At 40.3% G+C, this 20,852-nt stretch overlaps 2 protein-coding genes across 17 annotated transcripts in view; one reads left to right on the top strand and one right to left on the bottom strand.

The window, feature by feature from the left end:
* LOC111271873 (putative phospholipid-transporting ATPase IIA) overlaps positions 1–4,140 on the bottom strand; it is a 33,541-nt gene extending 29,401 nt beyond the window's left edge. For 8 of the 10 annotated variants that reach the window (XR_002687187.2, XM_022852889.2, XM_022852894.2 and 5 more), the window contains exon 1: positions 4,039–4,140. The gene's annotated coding sequence lies outside the window, so the exon portion shown is untranslated. Of the gene's footprint in view, positions 1–2,093; positions 3,304–3,373; positions 3,920–4,038 lie in introns of those variants that run through there. The other 2 variants (XM_022852891.2, XM_022852890.2) reach the window with 2 other exon arrangements.
* Positions 4,141–4,425: 285 nt separating this feature from the next.
* LOC111271871 (uncharacterized) lies at positions 4,426–17,221 on the top strand. 7 transcript variants are annotated; one of them, XM_086973082.1, is made up of 10 exons: positions 4,426–5,008; positions 8,775–8,848; positions 9,295–9,375; positions 10,706–10,804; positions 11,554–11,658; positions 12,112–12,705; positions 13,869–14,102; positions 14,302–14,601; positions 14,989–15,357; positions 15,956–17,221. In XM_086973082.1, exons 2-10 carry the CDS (start codon positions 8,813–8,815, stop codon positions 16,067–16,069), a joined length of 1,932 nt encoding a protein of 643 aa, XP_086829208.1. In that variant the 5' UTR covers positions 4,426–5,008; positions 8,775–8,812; the 3' UTR covers positions 16,070–17,221. The 7 variants fall into 7 exon arrangements, with proteins under 7 accessions (XP_086829208.1, XP_086829207.1, XP_086829206.1 ...); XM_086973081.1 differs by having other exon boundaries at positions 8,775–8,883; XM_086973080.1 differs by having other exon boundaries at positions 8,775–8,980; positions 9,323–9,375.
* The last annotated feature ends 3,631 nt before the right edge of the window (positions 17,222–20,852 follow it).

The following is a 20,852-nucleotide window of genomic DNA, read 5'->3' as shown; positions in this document are numbered from 1 at the left end:
ATCCTTTGTTTTGTTAAATCACCATAAAGACATATTTGAAACAAACTATCATAAAGATGATCGAAACCCCACACTCGTGGCGACTATTCCTCTAAACAGAATATAATAATGAAGGAAATGAGGTGTTTGCGTAGCAATTGAAGCATGAAAAACAACAATTGACTTTCTATATACATTGTAAGAAGATTCTTAATGTACAGCTGGTCAGATTTATTTAAAAGGCAAATCTATGGGCAATTTGATAGCTAACAAACAACAAAATCAAGGGACTGCCCTAGTAGTATAAAATCGTTCCTTTTACTGAGATACTAACTGCTAGCAGACGCATATATTTATATTGGCTACTTATTTTAACACCCCCATACATCACGCAACACAGTACTTCACCTCACTTTTCTTCTACTATATCCGTGCATTCTCTGATGGTTCATGGATTGTTGTAGGTGAAAATGACACCGGGACCAAGTAGCCTGTTTCAGTAAAAGTAATGACCTTATAAGCCATTGCTGAAAAAGAATACCAAAAGAGTGAACAAGTCTGCGAGATCGTATTAGGTCGGCTAGCTTTGTCACAGCAAAAGCCCTTATTTGATGAGTAACACGAGTACCGCTATAAGCGTTATGACTGTCAATCGCCCGGCGGAGGCGCGGGCATCAACTCTATACTGAGTTCTATGACAAGGTCGCAACGATAAAGATCTAATGCAATCCGGCTACATAAATACATGTTGTCGCTGCTAGTGGCTATCGCTGGTCCGTTGGGCGTCGAATAAGCGAACGCCTGCAACGCAACGGTTTCCCCTATATGACTAACAAAATCATAGACAGACATGCGGTTATCGCTGATGCCGCTGGCTTAACATCAGCCACAGCAACCTCAACACAAAATGAGGCATAACGCCTGCTACAATGATAGCAACTGCAGAAAAAGTAATCGGGCCAGTTAAAACGACACACAGCTGGACAATAATAGCTATACAGATATGTATACACGTATACAAGCAAATGTTTATAAAATGCGTCGATCGATTGTGAGCTAGTCATTGAGGTACAGAAAACCATGCGAATGAACAATATGCTCGTATTATGGAGAGTCGTCAAAATTCAAACGAATGAAAAAGAGCAAGCCTAGTTAGTGCTTTGATTTTATGCCAATATAAGTACATATTGTAATTCTCTGCCGGGTAAAAAGAGGTAATACTTGAAGCAAATTTTACCGCCAGCAATATTATGTAGAAAAGGGCACTAGAAGTTGTCAGGTAGAACTGTCAGTAGCACTGTTACAGCAAGCGCTCACAATGATAAACAAAATTTTATCTAAAATAGCACTACTTTGCAGCGAGGTGCTACGGATTAACATTAAATTGAGTTGATCACCGCACTATTAAACGCTTGCGCTTTTCGAGCTCCTTGCCCCAGCATATAAAACGCTTAAATCTGTTACAGAGCGAGAACAACTGAGATTTAACTAAGAAAAGCTCTGTTGAGACAAGGAACAAAAACAATGAAACAGCAATCCGAGCAATGCAATAAACTGCACATGCGAGGATTCGATGTACTGCGCATACAGATGAACGTGGTCCGTTAAACTCTGTAACAACATGTATCAGAGAAATAAGTTTGCATGACAATCCTTAATCTCCTAAGGTAAAATTCAGTTTTTTTTTAGTGAAAGCAAGCAAGGGATTGCTTCTTCTTTGTCAGGCCTTGTCCACCACAATGTCTCATCGAATAAAGCTGCACTTTACATTTCTATTCAAGTTTCGCCGTTGTCGTACCCTTATCGTAACCCTAAACCCCTAGATTTGGACGTCGGGCGACTTAACGACCACTACAGCTGCTACGATGAATATCCACCAATGGTAGAAGGGCAGAACGTTCCATTTATCTGTGCTGCCCTGAACGGCATGCTTCCCGTGTTATCAGTTAGTTCATGCCGTCTTGAAACAGCACAAGAGCCATCGCCGCTTTGTTTTCCTCCACACCTCCAATCAGCTGCCTCCTGCCAATATCACCGTTTATACTTGATAACGCCAAGATCAATAGCACTCGGATCCTGTCTCGTTCGAACTAACTAAGAAACGACGAACCTACCGAGGGGCTTGTGTGCTGCTCCTGGTCGAACGGATCGTTGCAAATCGTTGCGTCGCTCTGCACTCAATATAACTTAACACTGGTTGTAGAATTCGACTTTCAGAGTAACTCAAAGGGGCGTCGGCATGTCGTCGATGGTACAACAGGCGTCTGATGCGCAACAGATACACAAGCACACCGAAAGGCTCATTCGCATACAGGAAGTACGAAACACAATACGCGATACAGCATTTGATCTCGGCACTGTTGCCGATATTAGTTGTATCTTTTTGCACCTGCAAAAATCGAACAAGACGTTTGTAGCCGAGGGGAATAAGTGCAAGACTCTGTTTAAATTCTCGCACAAATTCACGAGTCACGTCAACTGCTCCTGCTGGCGTTCTCGCCGCTATTGTTTCTGTCGTTTTCGGTCACATATCTGAACAGACGGGCACACGTCTCGTAGATTGTTTAGCCGGTTTCAGCTCCGTGGCACACTGCGGCAAATGTCGGCCCCAGGCGCAGTCTCTAATAATGAATGCTATAGCTACATTATTGAAAAAGGCAATTATTTCGCTGACAGCCACCACACGAGAAAGACCGCCACAGACAGCTGCTGCTGCTGCTATCGAAGCAAAAGGCCAACGCCAACAACAGCAGGAACAGCTGTGGTGGTCTGCCACAGTAGCAAACGTTAGTCTGTCTCAGCACGACGAGGAATAGCAAAACGGCACCAGTCACGACTTTGTTGGCTGCGGCTGCTACAGTCAGCGTGTTATCGCTGCTGCCCGGCCGCCGCTGCTGCCCGGCCGCCGCTGGTGCGAACTCGGTCAGTCAACGACTGCCTGAACTATCCGTTTCCTCCGGTTATATTATCGTGGCCGTTCGATGCTGTGGCATCCGATTCCTACGACGATACCACCTTCACAAGCGGCAGCGCGAACTAAACCGTAGCAGTTACCAGCCAAGCAGAAGGCTCCATTACACACATCACATCCAGCTGCAACTGAATGGGGCCACCAATGGCGCTCATCAGCAACAGCGGCAGCAATAATATGATGCCGTTGATGATGATGATAACAATAAGCAACACAGCATTCGTCAGCCATCGCAGTAATGACTCCGGTCAGGCCTCCACCCCCACCACTACGGATTACCGCTACACAATGGCCCCAATATTACCAACAGCAACTGCAGCACCACAGTCAGCGATGGATGCAACGGTGACCCTCACAACACTACTCAACAATGGGACGAATCAACTAGGAAAGAAGGCAAAAGGACATGGCTGGCTCACTCACCTACGAACTGCTCGTTACTGCAGTGGCCAGACTCTCATGGGGTTCAACGCATGTTGACAGCTGCCGCCGCTACCGTCGATTGCTGCTAGTTGTTAGCAGTACGACAGGATCAAGAGTCTAGCCACAAGCGTTAGACTGGTAGCGAAAGGCCGAAGAGATACGGTTAGGCAGATCGAAGAATACAACAAGATATGGAGCATAAAAGAGGACGGAACTTTTTTTACTGTTATCACTTTGCCCTTGTAACCAAAACTAATTGAAATAAAAAACGAGTCACAGTTTTTTAGTTCGTTGGTTGGCCATATGCTGGCCAGTTTCGAGGTCTGTACTCAAGAACAATTGCCCAATGGCCTCCCATCAACGGGGCTGATTTCTGCCTGTTCCACAGCGGCAGGGGGCCCACAATGTCAGACGGGCTATCAGGATGGAGAACCCTTTAGTGCCGCTCGTTGCTGTTTGTCAGTGTCCAGACGACAATGAACGATACAAGGTTGAGAAAGGAGCGAACTGCCGCAACAGGGCGTCGTGCGTGTCCAACTACGACTCAGCGCTAATAGCTCAAACAGCAACAACAGAGGAAAAGGCAGGCCAAAGTTGGACCTGAACGACGTAAAACACTGACACACAAATATACATTTACACCGACCGAATGAAGAGAAACTCACCTTTGCGAGGCTCAGGCATCTATGCGCTATATAACAGAATCAGGTCACAAGTAAAGTAGATCTAACGACGGCACGAAGAGCCTTTGCCTTAATGCACACACACGCATTCACAGAGACAAAAACGCGCCTATCAAATTTTATTGCGTGATAGGCCACGGCAGCTGAATTGACATCGAGATATCCCAGACACCAGCAAAATCAACACTGAACTTGCATGTCCTGTATTTCTGCGTACTGCCTTCCACTAAGGGGCTACCTGGAGAACGTACCCACCTAAAACAAAACAATAACAAGAAGACGGTCACACATCACCAACTGATGAAGTGAGCTGGAGGAGCGAGGGATAACACCGAAATCGTTTACAGGATACACGCGATTATACGCTCAATTCGGTATTGACATTTGGGCGTACGAAACGTCATAGTAGAAAACGTATGCGATCATGGTTTTGTCAAAGAGAAATAGCGTTTAAACCTAGCTATTTCATAACGAGGTCTTTGTTGTTCGTTATGTTAATTAATATCAATAGCGTATATTCACACACGGTCAGGGAGTTGAGGTCGGCACGTCCAGTTAAGAAGAGTTAAACGAAAACCGAATGATGCTGAGTAGCACCTGTCTGGGATTTCGAAACAGGGTGTCGGTAAAAATGGCGGCCTGCAGAGTAATGTCTTCTGTCGCTAGTATGGTGTTCTCTGTATGAATTAACGTAAATAAAAAAAGATTATTATAAATTTTAGCACCCGTTAAGGGTTTTCTTGTAGTTATTGTTAACAATGTCGTGATAAAGCCGTGCAGTTTTTCTTAGCGTGAACTCATGTAGAACAGTTGTTGTTGTTGTTAATATATGATTAATATACCGGTTACTGGAACCAGTGGCGGGGGCAAATTATGTGTCTAGCTTATTTTTAATTATTTACTCGAGTTGAAATTCAGGTGAACAGTGAATGGACCAAAGTCTGTCTGACAGGTGAGTGCCGTTAGTGTTACACGCCATTGATGAATATCATCTGATGAAACCGCAGACCTTCACACACACGTTCTTTGGATACTAAGTTACCCAGCACAAATAGCTTCCAAAACGATTCTTGATATAACGATTTTATGTACGAAATTTAAACGCACTCAGCCTGTCAACGCCTTAAAATGAGCCGCTGACCCTTTTCTCTTGAGACGGACAACTTCCATTCCTAGAAAACTGAGCGCATTAAGTTATAGCTGTTGTTGGATTTACACTGAGAATATGAATCGTGTACAATTAAAGGATCTTAACGAGCATCAGGTTTGCTGCATATCCTAGAAGAAACTAGGCTCTATTTGGTGTTTCTAATTTTTCATCATAATTCAAATAGATATTATATATATTTTTTAAATCCTATGTAATTTTAGTCACAGACTGGTAACAGTTTGGCCAAAAATAAATATGAAATAACATAGTTTAATAAGACACTACTTAAATATATTTATCGTAGGGTACAAATATGTATATTTGGATAAACGAATGTCTTTACTGGAAACGAACACCTGCTCAATTGCGAATAGATTTAGGTTTTATAGCTCCTTGAACTAGAGTGTGTTACATATCTTTAGGTTATAGGCGTCAGTGAGTACTTTAAAGATGAATTTGAAATTTGAGCAGAGTGTAATATTCACAAGAAAAAATGTGCCATTTATTGAGTGACGTGCGATATTACAGGCGTTTGTGCAGTTCATCATTAACTGAGCTGTGCTTTCGACACCTTTTAAAACGTGGAACTCAACTATGGAGTTTTTATTTATTTGGCATTTTCAATTAGTCGTTAAAAGAGGTCGTTTACAAAGTGAGGAAGCTGTTTCTTAGAACGATTTTTTTAGAAGTTGTATTTTCCATATGTCTGCAATGTACTATTGTATGATACCTACATAAAACGAAGATTTTTATTCGAAAACGACAAATTAGTCAGGAGTGGACTTAAGATTACATAAAGATACTGTTACGACTTTTTCTTTTAAAAACGTTACAGTAATCATTTACCAAGTCATATTCTGTTTGAGTTAATGACTGTTTGAAAATTCATTATTAGCGATACTCGTAGCGAATTCACAACCTGTATTCGACTGGAAATCAGATTCCGTTGTGCCACATGCTAAAGGTCTGCTGTTGTCAAGCCAATAAAATAGTATTTGAATATTCTAGAGATTTCAGCAATGGCAGAACTAAACGGTTCCTATTTTCTTTTTTAATAAGGAATACGATTATGGGATTTTCTTGACAATATGACTATGACCGGCTTATTACCTGCAACGCGGTTTATGCTAATAGAATACATTGCAATATTTCTAAATTCTACCTCAAAATGTTTCAAGTGTTCTATCGATGGTATTGTTTTAGCTTCAATTACAGCAAGTATAACCATCAGTTCCGTCATGGCCACTAGAAAATGGCAAAATTGTCAAATAGAGTTGATTCTGAACGAACGAAAGATGGCGTCTACGAAAAAGCTGTAAATACAGCATTTTTACGCTCAGATCGATTTAATAAGAACTACTGAAATTTTTAGATTGATCTCTCTCATTTCAAGAGTAACTTCGTATGATTTAAGCGCCTTTGCTCCATACGCAACCTTTAACGTACCTTTATAGTATTTACAGCTGCAGTCTGTTGGCACGTCTACCGAATGAACCGTACGGTTAAGAGTGATTCTCGTTCTTGCTAACTATTTTCGTCATTATTACCACCCTAGGCGAATCTGAATAAAACGACCTTTATGCTCACGTTCATCATTGTTTTCTTCTATGATACCAACGGACTTCAAGTAGAAGTTGATCATTAATCCAAATGCCAAGGGCCTTTTGTTGGACAGAGCATGTACAGCCTGCTTGTTTATTAATCTAGGCTAATGTTATAATAAGACCTCTATAGTTATAGACAGACCACGTATCTCCAACCATCGATTACCTTCTGGTCCGCTGATACCGAGGAGCAGGTCTCTAACTGTGAACTTGCCAGTTCTGTAACCCACAGATGAGATCTTTCGTACAGATGGACTTATTTCCTATTCGTTACTTTGCGCTAATTATTTCTTTGCCTCGCGTTGATGTTACGTCGCGGTTGTTTGGCCGTACCATATCTTGCTGTCCGCTATTATTGACTCTATTATGGCGATGGTAAGGGGAAAATCGTCCCGGATATGAAACATATAATGAAGACAAAATGTGAATCGCACAGAAGGATGGAAAGTGCTGTAGAGGACAGAACTGATTTCATTTACTTTTCTCCGTTGTCCAGTCCGGCGGGTGCTTTCTGTCTAGATGTAATCCATAATTAGGAAAAAAATTGTCACCAGTGCGCTTCATTGGTGCAAGACTTCATATCAAAGTCAAAATTTAGTCGAGTGAAAAATATTTCTAACGTTCTGTTTTAACTATTAAATATAGATTGTTAGGAATAATTTTAGTTTGTATGTTAAAAAGAGTTTCATGCGGCGATCATAAATTGTTCAGTTTTATTTGTTATTTATCTACTGCAGCTCTCTTGCTACATCTTGCAAAGGCCTTCTGTCTTTTATGTTGCGTGAATAGCTATTTTAAAGTAAGATATAGGTTTCAAATACCGTCTGAAAAGTTTGTTTTTATCTTTCCTCTAGAACATTTAGGTAAATAAATTTTATTTTTTCTTTTGTCTCGGAACTTGTGCTACGATAGTCCGTTTGTGCAGTATTCTTCTTTTCTTATATTTTATTGTTATTATTATTATTAAAAAAAGACTAAATGCTTGTTGTAACTTAAAGAATAGAATAACACTTCCGATTAGTTGAGTTTCTGTTTAGATAATATGCTCTGGTCATTACTAACTAATGCATATTATTTGCTTTTTTTTTATACGTATTATAAATATCATATATAGCAGTTGACTCCCACAGAATGCTTGCGAGTTCCTACAGGCACAAAGTTTTTTGAAATATTCGCTGTGTCTTGTACTTACTGAAATAAAAATATATTATGCAATAAACATATGGTTATTAGGTTAAAAAACTAGTAACAGTCTTAATCCTAAAAGCGCTGATGTGTGCTTCCAAGGCTTAAACTTGTGATTTTGTTACGAAAAGTGAGCGTTTCAGTATTAAGCGGTTGTCGGAGTCGTGTCTTGTAAAAGATGTTTGCTTTCGGCTGGTTCACAAGATGATGATAGTTATGGACTGAAAAAAGATCCGAGAAATACGTTTTAATAGCGACATTTAGAGATCGCATAATATTTGCCAATCCATACAAATGTGACAGCAGATGCGTATTAGAGTTCTATCTGAAACATCTTTTTGATCAAAAAGGTAAATTACTAATCATACTAAAACAAATATCGCACCTTGACCTGACGGGGCCTGTTTTTTTCCCGTTGAAATAATATTGGCAATAATAATAGGCGAGAATTTTTCATTTACAAAGGCTTACATGGTAATACTTTGTCGTATACGAGGTATATTTTGAAGTCAACGTACATTATATGTACGTATGAGGTCTGGCAAATATAAAGACGTAAAAAACACAAAAACCTTTGTATTTCATTGACAGATTTAATTAAAAAAAAGTTTCATACAGGACGTATAGAGCATCAGAGCCTGCTGTAAAAAAATGTTGGTATCTAACATCCTTTACCTGTAAGTTGTTCAAAACCTGAAAACATTTTGGTGTTTTTGATCTTCGCCGCAAGGCGATCTTTGTGTGGTTTCTCATGCCTGTACATTCCTCTGTTTCAACAGGTGCGGAACAACCATAACGCCGGTCTCTAAAGAAGTTCATGGAAAAAACGAGATCAGTTCGGCGTCGAGTAGCAGTAAGGCATTATCAGCTATTACCCAACTTAAAAATGTGAATTTTCTGTGGAGGGAACAGGTATTGCCCACGGTTGAAAAGCCCTACTGTGCGCGCGCAGGGCCAGATTACTTCAACTGGGCATACTACACTGGTATGCATGCTTACCTTTAACACAAGTTAGTCAGAACAAGTCGGACTCGTTGCGAACTGTGGATTTGATACAGGCAAGATAAAACCTTGAAGAAAACAGGCTTTATGGAAAGATGCTGCGCTATTAGTAGTTAAAAAAAGTCATCAAAGGTTTTCGTTTAAGACGACAACGGTTATGCAGAAAACGGTCAATGCATTGATAATTGTCTATTTGTCGTTTAATGAAAATTATGTAATAGGGATGTTCATTTCTTTACAGGTTTATCTGCAAAAATATAGGTTATAGCTTTCAATTAATCTTTGTTTTGCAATCAGCAACTTCTCACGATGACGCACTCTTCAGCGCTTGTTATGGAACGGCCAAAGATGAGCTTAACAACGTGGAACCAGCTCAAGGTAATTGCAACATAGCCTTCTGATTTATATATTTTAGGAAAACGCACAATATTTATGGTTTGAAAAACACTGAGAGATTCTTCTAATGTACAACATTTTTGTTCTTAGAGAAGTATACATGAGCATAAATGCGTAATTATGATTAGTTAAGAGACACTTTCTACTGTATTGCTATTATTTGTTTTATCTAATTTTGTATGCTGTATCAGTTTGTTGAATACACTTCTAAGTGGCCATTACAAAACCTTACCCATTGTAGTACACCCTAGATTTGATCTTTCTTTATTTCTACGTCCAGCTTGCTGTTAGGTTCAATATTACGCCATGATGTATCAATGTTGTCAGGTTAATAATATAATGGTATAAAAAATTCGCTTATTTCGTACCACAGTAGCTCCTTCAGTAGCTTGCAGTCTATGGTGTTAACATAAGTAGCTGGGCAAGCCCGTCACCTCTCATAAAGTCATCAGATATTTCAGAACGGAAATGAATACCGCTGATCATCACTGAGTGAAAATAAGCACCTTCAGTGATAATGACCACTTGTGCATGGCGCGCGCGCTTTAATTCGATTACGTTGTGACATGAAAGTCAACCAAAGCGTGTGCAATCGTTGCCACGGTATACGCGAATGACTGGATTGCCAATTTCACCCATTCTGATGGATACAGTAAGCGAGATGCCTAAGTTAAACGTGCGCACAAAAGGAATAAAAGTATTGAAAAGAATGGTAATAGATTCGGCTTTTCAATTAAGGTTTTTCGCCAGCGCACAAATAGAATTCGTTGGAAGCTATTAGAAACAATAATTTCTCATGTTTCGTATATACTTGTTTTGTTTTTCATCCTGGTAAAAAAAGGCCCATATTTTTGTATACTTCATTACACGTTGAGAGCTTCTCTTGCTAATGATCTACAGCCAAAATTGGGAATGGCGTAATTAATCATTACAATAAATTACGGTGATATTTCAGCCTTACTGTAGCGAGTTGTTTTACATTAATCGATTAATACAGTATTTCTTGGATAGGACCCGTTTGGGTAAATAAGAATAATAAGAACGAAATAATGTAATGCCTCTATAGTTGTATTTAGAGTGCTATTATTTTTATTACAACTGTCGGCAGAATTTCCAATGTACCTACCGCATGGAATGATGAAATCGATACGTTGAACGAATGTTTGTATATTCTATGTAGTTATTAAGTGATAACTGTACGAAACCTACGAACATTGAAAGCATTACACATTTTACTTTGGAAGTATAACACATACAGAATGTAGCTTAATAAACAACTCTAAAGTTTATTATTAATTTCTTTTTAACTTAGGCACACATACTCCTGCAGCGAGAAAAGAAAAAACAGGAACTGGAAGCCGATCAAGCGATACAACAGATGAAACGCGAAATGGAACAAAAACGGAAAAGGGTAAGTGTATTCAAGAGCTGCTAACGTATTTCTGAGTGTAGGAAAAAATCTTCTAAAACTACGATATAACAACTTTTCGTATATTTTAGTTTGAAACAATTTAAAGTATGCTTTACTAATGGCGCTGGTACAGCAAACAGATAAAGCTACTGTATCTATATCTAAAACACCCAACGTTCGAACGGAATTAAACAATAAGCACAATCACAATGATATACCGTCGCTTGCGTCATGCTGTGGAAAGAGAAAAATTCTAAAATGTGTGCCAATCATTATGACAATCATATTATTAGACGTTGTTCCTTCTTACAGCTCGTGGCCTAGTTTCGATGTCAGATTATAAATAGGAAAATTATTAGCTTTTTTTTTATCCGCCTTTCCGAATAGGCCTATCCCATTTTTTACGCAGCGGTAAAATTTTGTAGCAGAGTTTGCTTCCTACTGAAGGCATCCAACTGTACTATGTCCCCGTGATGGCGCTATGGGCAACATGTTCGCTTGCTATATTTACGGACAGATAGTGCTCTAGATCCGAATACGAGCCTAGAAACACTTCGTTTCGCGGTCGAAGTCGGTCGTCACATGCTTGGAGGAGTTTGTATACAAATGACGATATTTCTATACGAACTGTGGGATCAGTTCTAGACTTCAACTTAAGACTTTAATTTGTTATTTTTCATTTGTATTGCTTTATGCACACAATTTTTCTAGCAAATTTATTACACCGGCTTCTTCTATGGCAATTACAGGATGCGATGACATTAGAGGAGATCAAGGAACAGGTAGCAGCTTCGGAGAAACGTCTCCAAGAACTCCAGACTGAAAAGCAAGAGCTAGTTCTCCAACTCAAAAAGGTTTCTTTTTAAGCTTTACACAATTATAACTAAATAGGCCCTTGGTACTTGACCGATCCTCGGTCTGGAATACTTAGTATCTTATGCCCGTGGAGTTTTTTGGATTTCATAACTACCAGGGAAGCCATGAGGTTCGTGCGCTCCGCCTCATAGCCATGCAACCTTCGAGTGCCTCTCCGACATCGTTGGCATTTCTTGGTGGCAGTTTTTCTTACACAAAGCAATTTCTTCTTTCTAAGCTAAGCTTCTAACGATTTACACTATTATGCGTCCAGTGCAACTTGCCATTATCTGTACCAACTCGCTAGTAAGTGGAAAGCCCTAAGAAATTATAGATCTCTCTTTCTTCCCATATATGTAGTGAAATCTTGTTCTCTCTGTTCCACGTTCTTTTCTTGCTTTCTCTCAACTGACTTAACTCAATTTTTCTTCTTCTCCGCGCTTCTCTTTCAGGTCTTACACGAGGACGACGCCAAACGTAAGCTCCAGCAGCACGAACAGCAGCATCTTCTTCAACAACATTTTGCCGCCCAACAGCAGCAGCACGCCCAGCAGCAACAAGCCGCCCAGGCTGCACAACAACAGCAAGCAGCCGTTACCGCTGTACAACAACAGCAACAGCAACAACACGTGCAGCAGCAACAGCAGCAGCAGGTAGCCGCCCAACAGCAACAGCACGCGGTCGCTGCAGCTGCCGCGGCTCAACAGCATCACAAACTGCTATTGCAGGAACAACAGGCAGCGGCAGCTGCTGCAGCTGCTGCCGCTCAACAACAGCAGCAGCATCACCAACAGCAGCATCAAGTAGCTGCAGCGGCGGTGGCGGCGCACCAGCATGCGGCCCAACAGGCAGCAGCTGCAGCAGCGGTTGTTCAACAACAACAGCAGCAGCAACAACAACAGCAGCAGGCGGCAGCTGCAGCAGCAGCTGCACAACAGCAGCAGGTGCAGGCGGCAGCGGTCGCGGCACAGCAACAGGCTGCCGCGGCGGTGGCAGCGGCTGCTCAGCAAAGGCCGCAGGAGATGCCGAGCCCAGTATTTATGACGGTAAGTGAGATTATAGGAAAGGAAGAACACGATAATGTATGATATTGATGTGGATGGAATTCTATTCACTTTTTTGGCTGGTACTTAAGTGCTTGAAGTGTCTCACAGATTCCGCGATAGAGTTTCTCTTGTATGTTATTACGTAAGCCATAAGGTGCGCGTACTCTATCTTGCAGTTACATAACATTCGAGTGCATGTACTTACGGCATTGTTGATATGGTCTTCGCTGTAACTACTCACTGTGGGAACACGTCCTTCGTCAAGAAGATTTCTGTGTAAATCCCTAGCACAAATGAACAGAGTCGAGCACACGATTCGTCCAAAACTGACTGATGATACTAGTCTTTCTACAGTTTCGGTCATCACCGGGGCGGATGAAACAGATCGGTATATTCGGATGCATGTTCTCCTTTGTGCTTGTGCTGGAACGAATCTGCGTGTTTTATGGAAGGGTGACAAAACATAAGGGTCAAGGCTTTTCAGTCGCTGATAATGTCCTAGTAGCGTGACACTGCTCGAGGAAATATAGGGTGTTGTTGCAGATATTATCGCTGGCAATTCAAATTAGATAGAATGGGATACGTGAGACTATATTGAAATAAATAACGGCCACAATCGTTGCTGCCCGTGTTAATGTCATTGGTGTTATTAAGTGACAGCTCTGTGCCATATGGACTTGAATTGGAGAAACTTTATTTTTCTTTGATTTTGTTTTACTATTATTGTTATCGTTATTGTTATTATTCTTCTAAATCACGTAGTGTTAAGTAACAAACAGTGGTTTCACCTCAGAATAACAATCCGAGCTTGTTAAACAACAAGGTAACAAGAGATAAATCTACGAAGACCTCAGTTCAACTCAACTCATGAAGAACTCAGTGCAGCCTTTTGTCTCCTAGTTCTCACATCAACGATGATAAACAAACAGGTCGCACTACGACAGAAATAGTTTAAATGACAGTTGTTTGAAACATTATGCTAGATGAAAAAATTTGCTGTAAGTGACTTATTTGTCAACGTAGTTAATAAAAATAAAGCACCTTGACGTACTTCAAACGTTTTCAGCAGGGGATAATTTCTCCTCAGGGTTTTCTTTTGAGACGATAATTCTGTTTTCCAGTGTGAAAATATGGCTTAATCTTATATTATTTTAATTACGCAGGATCAACGTTTTATGGCAGCCGCTGCAGGGCATCCAGGAGGTCATAAAGTTGCCGCACCTCAACCGCATCGACCGCCTCCAATTAAGAGACATCACTCACCGTCTCCTCCTACCAGTACGGCGCAGGGGCCTGGTAACTCAGTATTTCCTCCAGGGGGCTATCCTCCGGGACATCCTTTCAAAGGACAGACCGCTAATCAGTCACAGGCAAGATTTGCGCCAGCACCGGGTCAAGTAAGTGAACAGTATTTATTTAGGATTAAGGCCCCCTTAATACCTTTTCATGATCCAGGTATTTTTCTGCACTTTATTTCTAATTTGTAGGCACTAAACAGCATATGGAATGCCCTCAATTGTTCTTGGAGAGATTAGCCCTAAAGTTTTCGTAGTTACCTTGAAGTGTGAACCAAGCTTGCCGTTGGGAAACTTACAGGGTTCGCCTTATGGAAACGCTACTGGCAAGCTAGGTGCATCGGCCGGGGGGGCATACCCTTCGCCCTCACCTGTTTACTACGTGTCCAGTGGACAACCGGGAAGTCTCCAGTATCCATTCCCAGCTCCGTATGGGCAACCTGGGCCGGCTCAAGCAGATAAGATGGTCGCCTACCATCCCGGCCACCCTGGGCATCCGGGGCATCCGGGTCACCCAGGTCAACCTGGAGTATTCAGCCCTCAGCATATGGCCGTAATGTCGGCTGCAGCAGCCGAACATAAAAAGCTTCAAGAACAAGCGGTATGGGCCAGCAACTAATTTAGCCACTTAATCAGAAATATAGATTAGGGCCCTAGCACCCCAATGTAACCGTTCGCCTTGAGCGTTTTCTACCTTTGTTTTAAACTGCTGATGCAATCAAACCTTTTCGGGGTCACCCCTTCTTATAATGAAAACGGTAGCTATTTAGACTTTATCAAGAAAACTCTGGAACTTCCTCCATATAGTACAATTTATAGCCGGGGACTATAATATCTTTGCTCTTCGAGTGAGGAACAAATTAATCAGTAAAATGAAGATTCGTATAAAAATCTACATATGCACCTTCAATACATATTCGAAATTCTATTATTTTTTGCCTCTATATGCTTCTATCATCCTGATTCGTTCCCGCTTCTTTCTTTTTAGGTCGCAGCGGCTCAGCGTCAACAAGCAGCTGCCGCGGCCGCAGTAGCTGCAGCTCGTGGAGAACAGCAAGCTGGCCAAACACAGCAGCAACAGGCACATAAAAACAGCGCGGGCGGAAGCAGTGGGGTACCGACATCATCCGCTGCGGCCGTGGCTGCCCTTCAGCATCAGCACATGGTAGCAACAATGGCTCAACAACAGCAAATGGCCGTCGCTGCGGCTCGTCAGAGAGAGCGGGTCGAACGTGAGGGTCGGCGAACTCCACTCACGGCTGTATCAGGCCATGGTGGTCGTGATCAACATAAACAAATTACGCCCACGTCAAGTGCAGCTGCTGTTGCTGCATTCCAGCATCAACAGCAACAATTGGTAAGTTAGTTCAGCAAAAAAAAAATGTGTGGGCAATTTTTTTCGCTATATCGCTGACGAAGTTGCTGACAAATCCAAGCGACAGATATTAGGAAAAAGAGGACATGTGTTTTTTAGGGTCAATGAGGGACAAGACAGAAAAAAAGCGCCGTCAGCATTTAAAGATTTTATGGTTGGAAATTTTGCTAATTTTGACTAGTATTATTGGAGAAGTCTGTTCAGCCGATAAATGTAATGTCTTTCACAACGAGGTAACATTTATACTTGATATGGAACGCTGCGCTAAAAATGGAAAAATATAAAAAGTTTAATATTTTAATTTGGTCTTTTATGACAAATCGAATACTTGAAATTATCCGGCTGCTAATCAAGTAGCACAACCTAATAAGCTAAGAAAATGTGCGCATTGTATTCTTAAATTACACATGTTAGAAGCAAATGATCGTCTACTAAACTTAGAGGGATACGCGAAGTAATCTTACTTTCGTACTAACGGTCAGCTTCCTAAATCCATGTCTACGGAAAGAACGGAAATAAATCTCTAATTACGACTTTGCCGTTGGTAAGACTTAGCGTGTTTGGTTTTCGTATTTGATAGGTTCAAGCGATGCAGCAGCAGCAGAGAGCTGCTCATATCGCCCAGCAACAAGCTCAACAGCAAGCTCAGCAACAAGCGCAACAACAAGCCCAGCAAGGGGGAAGGTTCTTCTAACAACCAAACCAGAGATTCGCCAGCGATTAACAAACAGAAAGACAAACAGTCAGTTATCAATTTCGGTCATGTTTCTGATTTTAACACGCCAAGTCTTGGAGGCGGAAAATGCCGGATGTCCGAAAAATTTCTTAATCGTGTTCTATATTCTTCTCACTGCTGGTGAAAACTGGAGTCTCTACAGTTTACCTGAGCCGTTTCAGCCGTTAACAGCGAGCCGCTTGTGTTCTTCGAGGACGCTGATAAATAACCATTTGGACATGTTGTAGTTCACTGTTGGAGCGGAAACAACAAGAATCATATATATACATATATATATATATATATATATTCTGTATAGTGTGCTATTGACTTTCTATGCATAAATATCAACAAGCAATCCTTGTTGGCTTTCGTTAGATTAGGCCAAGTAATCATATTCATTTTCTAGTATCATATGTGTAGTTTTTAGTATCCCTTTAGTTCAAAGGAGATATTTTGCTCAGTGTTTGTACCTAAAAGAGTTCCAGAAAAAAGAAAGATTGTTACTTTTTTGTATTTAAGAAGCATTATAACGACGATTATAATCCTGTGGTATTTATAGTAACGTTAGTAAATTGTAGACACTCTGTATTTCATTGAACACTCGTTCGAGGGAAAAGATTAAAAACGACAAATACATCTGAAAGCAATTAAAACAGCCATTTTTATGAAGGATGTACAATCCTAACATTTATCACATACATAGAAACCGTAGTCGCCATGATGGATGTCAATTGTGGGCGCGTAATTCCTTATTGATATCCCAGTGCAGACAACTACACACACACACGATATTACAACGGGCTAAAACGGCATAATTATTCTTCTGTGATCAAATCAATCTAGGTATCATGAGTATTATGTATAGATAATTTTCTGACAGTGTATGTCTATGCATGCATGTGACGTTTAATCGATAAGCAATCGATTAGATCTCCTAGTGGATAGAAATCCATCTGTACGTGGCGGACTGATTGCGATAGATAGATATATATATTAAAAAATATTAGAAAGAATAAATGAGTACGTAGATAAACAAAGCTCGTCGTTATGTAGAGATAATAGGGATGAGGAAAAGTGACAGGTGTAATTTAACGAATTGTATACGACAATAAACAATGCTAGCTAATATGAATAGTTATTTTCTCTTATGAGGTAACCGAATCTACCGAAAGGTTTTCTAGGTGAAGCTGTGCGTACAGAATGAGTAACTAAGAAGAAAAAAATTTCAGTGAACATTTTAGATTTTTATATTTGCCTTACAGACTTGACCTCTATTAGATAAACTTTGCTTTGAAAGCGTGCGGTTGTGCATAATGTATTACTGAAACAAAGAAAAATGTGGGTTTTGAGCAGCCTACATTCATAGGTTTTTCTAACGAAATCGACTGTGAACATAAAGGAAATTATCCTCTGGCATTATATACAACAGATGCAAAACACGCATGTCGGGTCGAGATGACATAATCAACCATACCCTTTCTCACTAGTTCTCATGCCGATGAGTGTCAGCTAAACAAGAAGTTAGAATTTGCATGCATGGGTCATACAGTTAGGACCAAACATGAGGAGTGGAGCGAATAGGCAAGTCGAAGTGAGTTTAGCGGGCGTCGACATCGCCGTTCTTGCTGTGGTTATAAATCTTTTTAGCTAAACCATTTGACTCTCAGTTATCATTCAGCTGGGTGCCATCTACTACTATTTGATACAATTTTGATACAACTACTTCAGGTCTATTTAATAGATAAATGAAGCGTAATCGTAGGGTAAATATTCTAAATTGCCCTGAGAGAAGTTAGATTGGGAATAAAATGCCACAGAAGGTTTTTAATACGGCCTCGACATGCAAATCTCAGTCAAGATTTCCAAAGCGCGGGCCTAGGGAAGCCTTAAGTCGACACTGCACATCTCCATGGTGTTCCCGAACACTGTCGTTCAGACAACATCAAAAATATATTCCAAATAAGCTGGAATTCAGACATAGCTTAAACCAATAGAGGATATATTTCCCTGCCTATATTCGTGCAAAATCACTTAAACGAAAATGTTTTCGATACTTCGCCTCAGATCTCCTTAAATCCTCCTTAGATCTTAAACTTGCTCAGCTGGAGTAGCTTAATTTGCAGGTCTAAACGGCGGTGCCTTCGTGTTGCGGTGACGCGTTTGTCTACTAATGTGACGGATGCTTGAGACGATCTTAATGCAAAACTGGACATAGATAAACTTCTATTGGAAAAAGCATTCATGCGATACGGTAACTAATGGAAGCATAAATTGTATTATTCAAAACATCTATTTAAGCCTGAATGGCCGCGTCACCAGTTACGTGTGCCGTTATTGAATCCAGCGAAAACTCATTAGTTAAACTCGTCTAGAAGCGCGAACTTCAAATTACTTTTCGCGTTCTACAAAAAGTTTTGGATGATCGATGGTAAGTTGAAATGAATGCTTCTTTATTTAAGAGACGGCTCGGCTACAAATACAAAATTCACTTGATGATTTACATTGTAATTAACGAACAGAGAAATTGTTTATGTTAAGAAAAGTAACAATCAGGGTTAGCAAACATAGTCACATTATTATAACATTTTTTTCTAGTAAATATCATTGCGGATGAACCTTCCAATCCTAGAGTAATGTCAGGCTTATCTGTGAAAAGAAAACGTATTATCCTTCATGATTCGTTCTTACATGGATAGATTTCTTACTATTGGGTTGGTTTCTTTTATAATAATAATAGTAATAAATAAAACGCACCGTTGAACCTACCGTTTGTCCGGTTCGCATTTATAGTACTTTTTGGGGTGAGCGTTACACTGCTTTGCTATTTGTTCTAGTACGCCGCATCGCGGTGTTGTTCCCTCAGGCGCTTCCCTGTCTTTGCATTTGCACGCTTGATATGCAATGTACCTTTCCTTCTGGAGCTTTAAACCTGCTCTTCATGACCATCACCTTCTCGCGTTTGTTCACTGTAGCTATTGACCTCCAACGTTTCTTCATCTGAAGCACCGAGTTCGTGCCTGATTGTCTTGTTCACTTTTTCTTCTAACCTTATAGAACGAATTCTAGAACGGCTTGGAAATCGACTTTACTGCAAGTTCTGCGGGCTCTTTCCGTAAAGCTTTATTTTTTGTTTTTAGTTGAGTGACTTGTTTAAAAAGTATACTCAGCCCCTCTACATTTCCTGTTGGATATCCTTTAGCATATTGATGTGCGTGGCTTATTTCTTTTTCTTTTAAATGAGGTCCTTGCTGCCCCTTTCAATATTTTGCTTTTGTCTTTGTTACATAAGTAAATATTGAGCTTATCCTGTTGTGCCGTATACTTCAATATCTTTATCAGGCAATATAGTTTATGGTGAGTATCACGTGCACCGAAGTTGTGCTTTTTGTTCTTACTCGGTTTTCGATTTCGACTGCTACCATTAGAATTTCCAAAATCAGAACTAGACAACCGGTAATTGGTGGGCAATTAAAATTCTGTTTAACCTACCCTGAGCTATCTGCCTGGATGCAAGAGATAACAGAGACGGAGAACTACTTGTCGTTATATGTTACATGAGCATGTATTCATCCGTTATTCCTAGGATTATACGAAAGCCGGTTTTTCCTTAAAATAAGATAAACTTGTCATTGCAAACAACAGTGCGTCTATTTTAGAATTTGGGCGAAGATTAGCGACTAGTTAATCTTTTCGCGCCGCATTTTATCAAGATTGAAATCGACGGTTCACATTATTGCCAGATTTCATGGAGTTTCTGAAAAATCTGAAAGCGACTCATAAGATAAACCGGCAGATTATCAATACGGTTTAGATAAGGAGGGCTCGAAAAGTTAATCCAAATTCATTCAAATTAGCCATTTTTAATACACATAGGGCTTTATGCATAAATCAACGGTAATTTTAGATAGATGAATATTAACTTCTAATTGAGTTATCGAGATAATTTCATATAAGGTTTTTATGCCTTTTTGCACCCTTAGAGTTTTTTCGCCGACCTAAGCGCTTGAATTTCTGAAAGCTTTGGCCTATGCTATTAGCCCACTTGTTGGTGCCAATGCTCAATATTAGTACGACAACTGGGAAATACGTGACCCTGGTAGATACCAAGGATACATTTTTATTATATTGTCAACAAATACTCTAAATACAAATTCGTAGTTCTTCCAATGATTGTTTGGCGATTCGCACTTCAAGTATGGCGCTGTGAAGGTGTCTTCCTTACACTACGGATGATGCTGATAACTAAAAAGATTGCTTACTGTCCCGTGCGAACCATACATTAAAGTGCATCTTGTGCTCTCGCCCAAGCCCGGGACCTTAGGTGGCGCAATAGATACTGTGAAGGAAAATTACTGGCTGTTCATCCGTTATCGTGATTATTTTCAAAATCTGACATGCGTGACAGAGCCAGATATTGTAATTTGTTCATAGGATAAATACAAAACTGAACGAAAGATGTAATTAAATTTCAGCAACATTCATTGGTTATCACAGTGTATATAACGGATTCGTGATCGATTCGTTCGATTAGTTACTACGAACACTCATCCGCAGCAAAACGATTCTGGTGATGTCAAGCTTTTAGTTGAGTTGTTAGTCTCTATGAAAACTAAAATGACAAATGATACAAAAAAGATCTACATGAAAATAAGCAAAAAAAAAAGAAGATTATAAGTGCGATGGATTCTGTAGCGTTATTAAAATTTACTCAATGAAAAAGGAAATAGCAGATCCTAATCTGATTTCAAACGGGCCTTGA

The sequence above is a fragment of the Varroa jacobsoni genome, unplaced genomic scaffold (genome assembly GCF_002532875.2).
Source record: "Varroa jacobsoni isolate VJ856 unplaced genomic scaffold, vjacob_1.0 contig01198, whole genome shotgun sequence".
NCBI classification, from domain to species: Eukaryota; Metazoa; Arthropoda; class Arachnida; order Mesostigmata; family Varroidae; genus Varroa; species Varroa jacobsoni.
The sequence above is the reverse complement of the archived record's forward strand: the minus strand, read 5'-3'. Positions and strand labels throughout refer to the sequence as shown.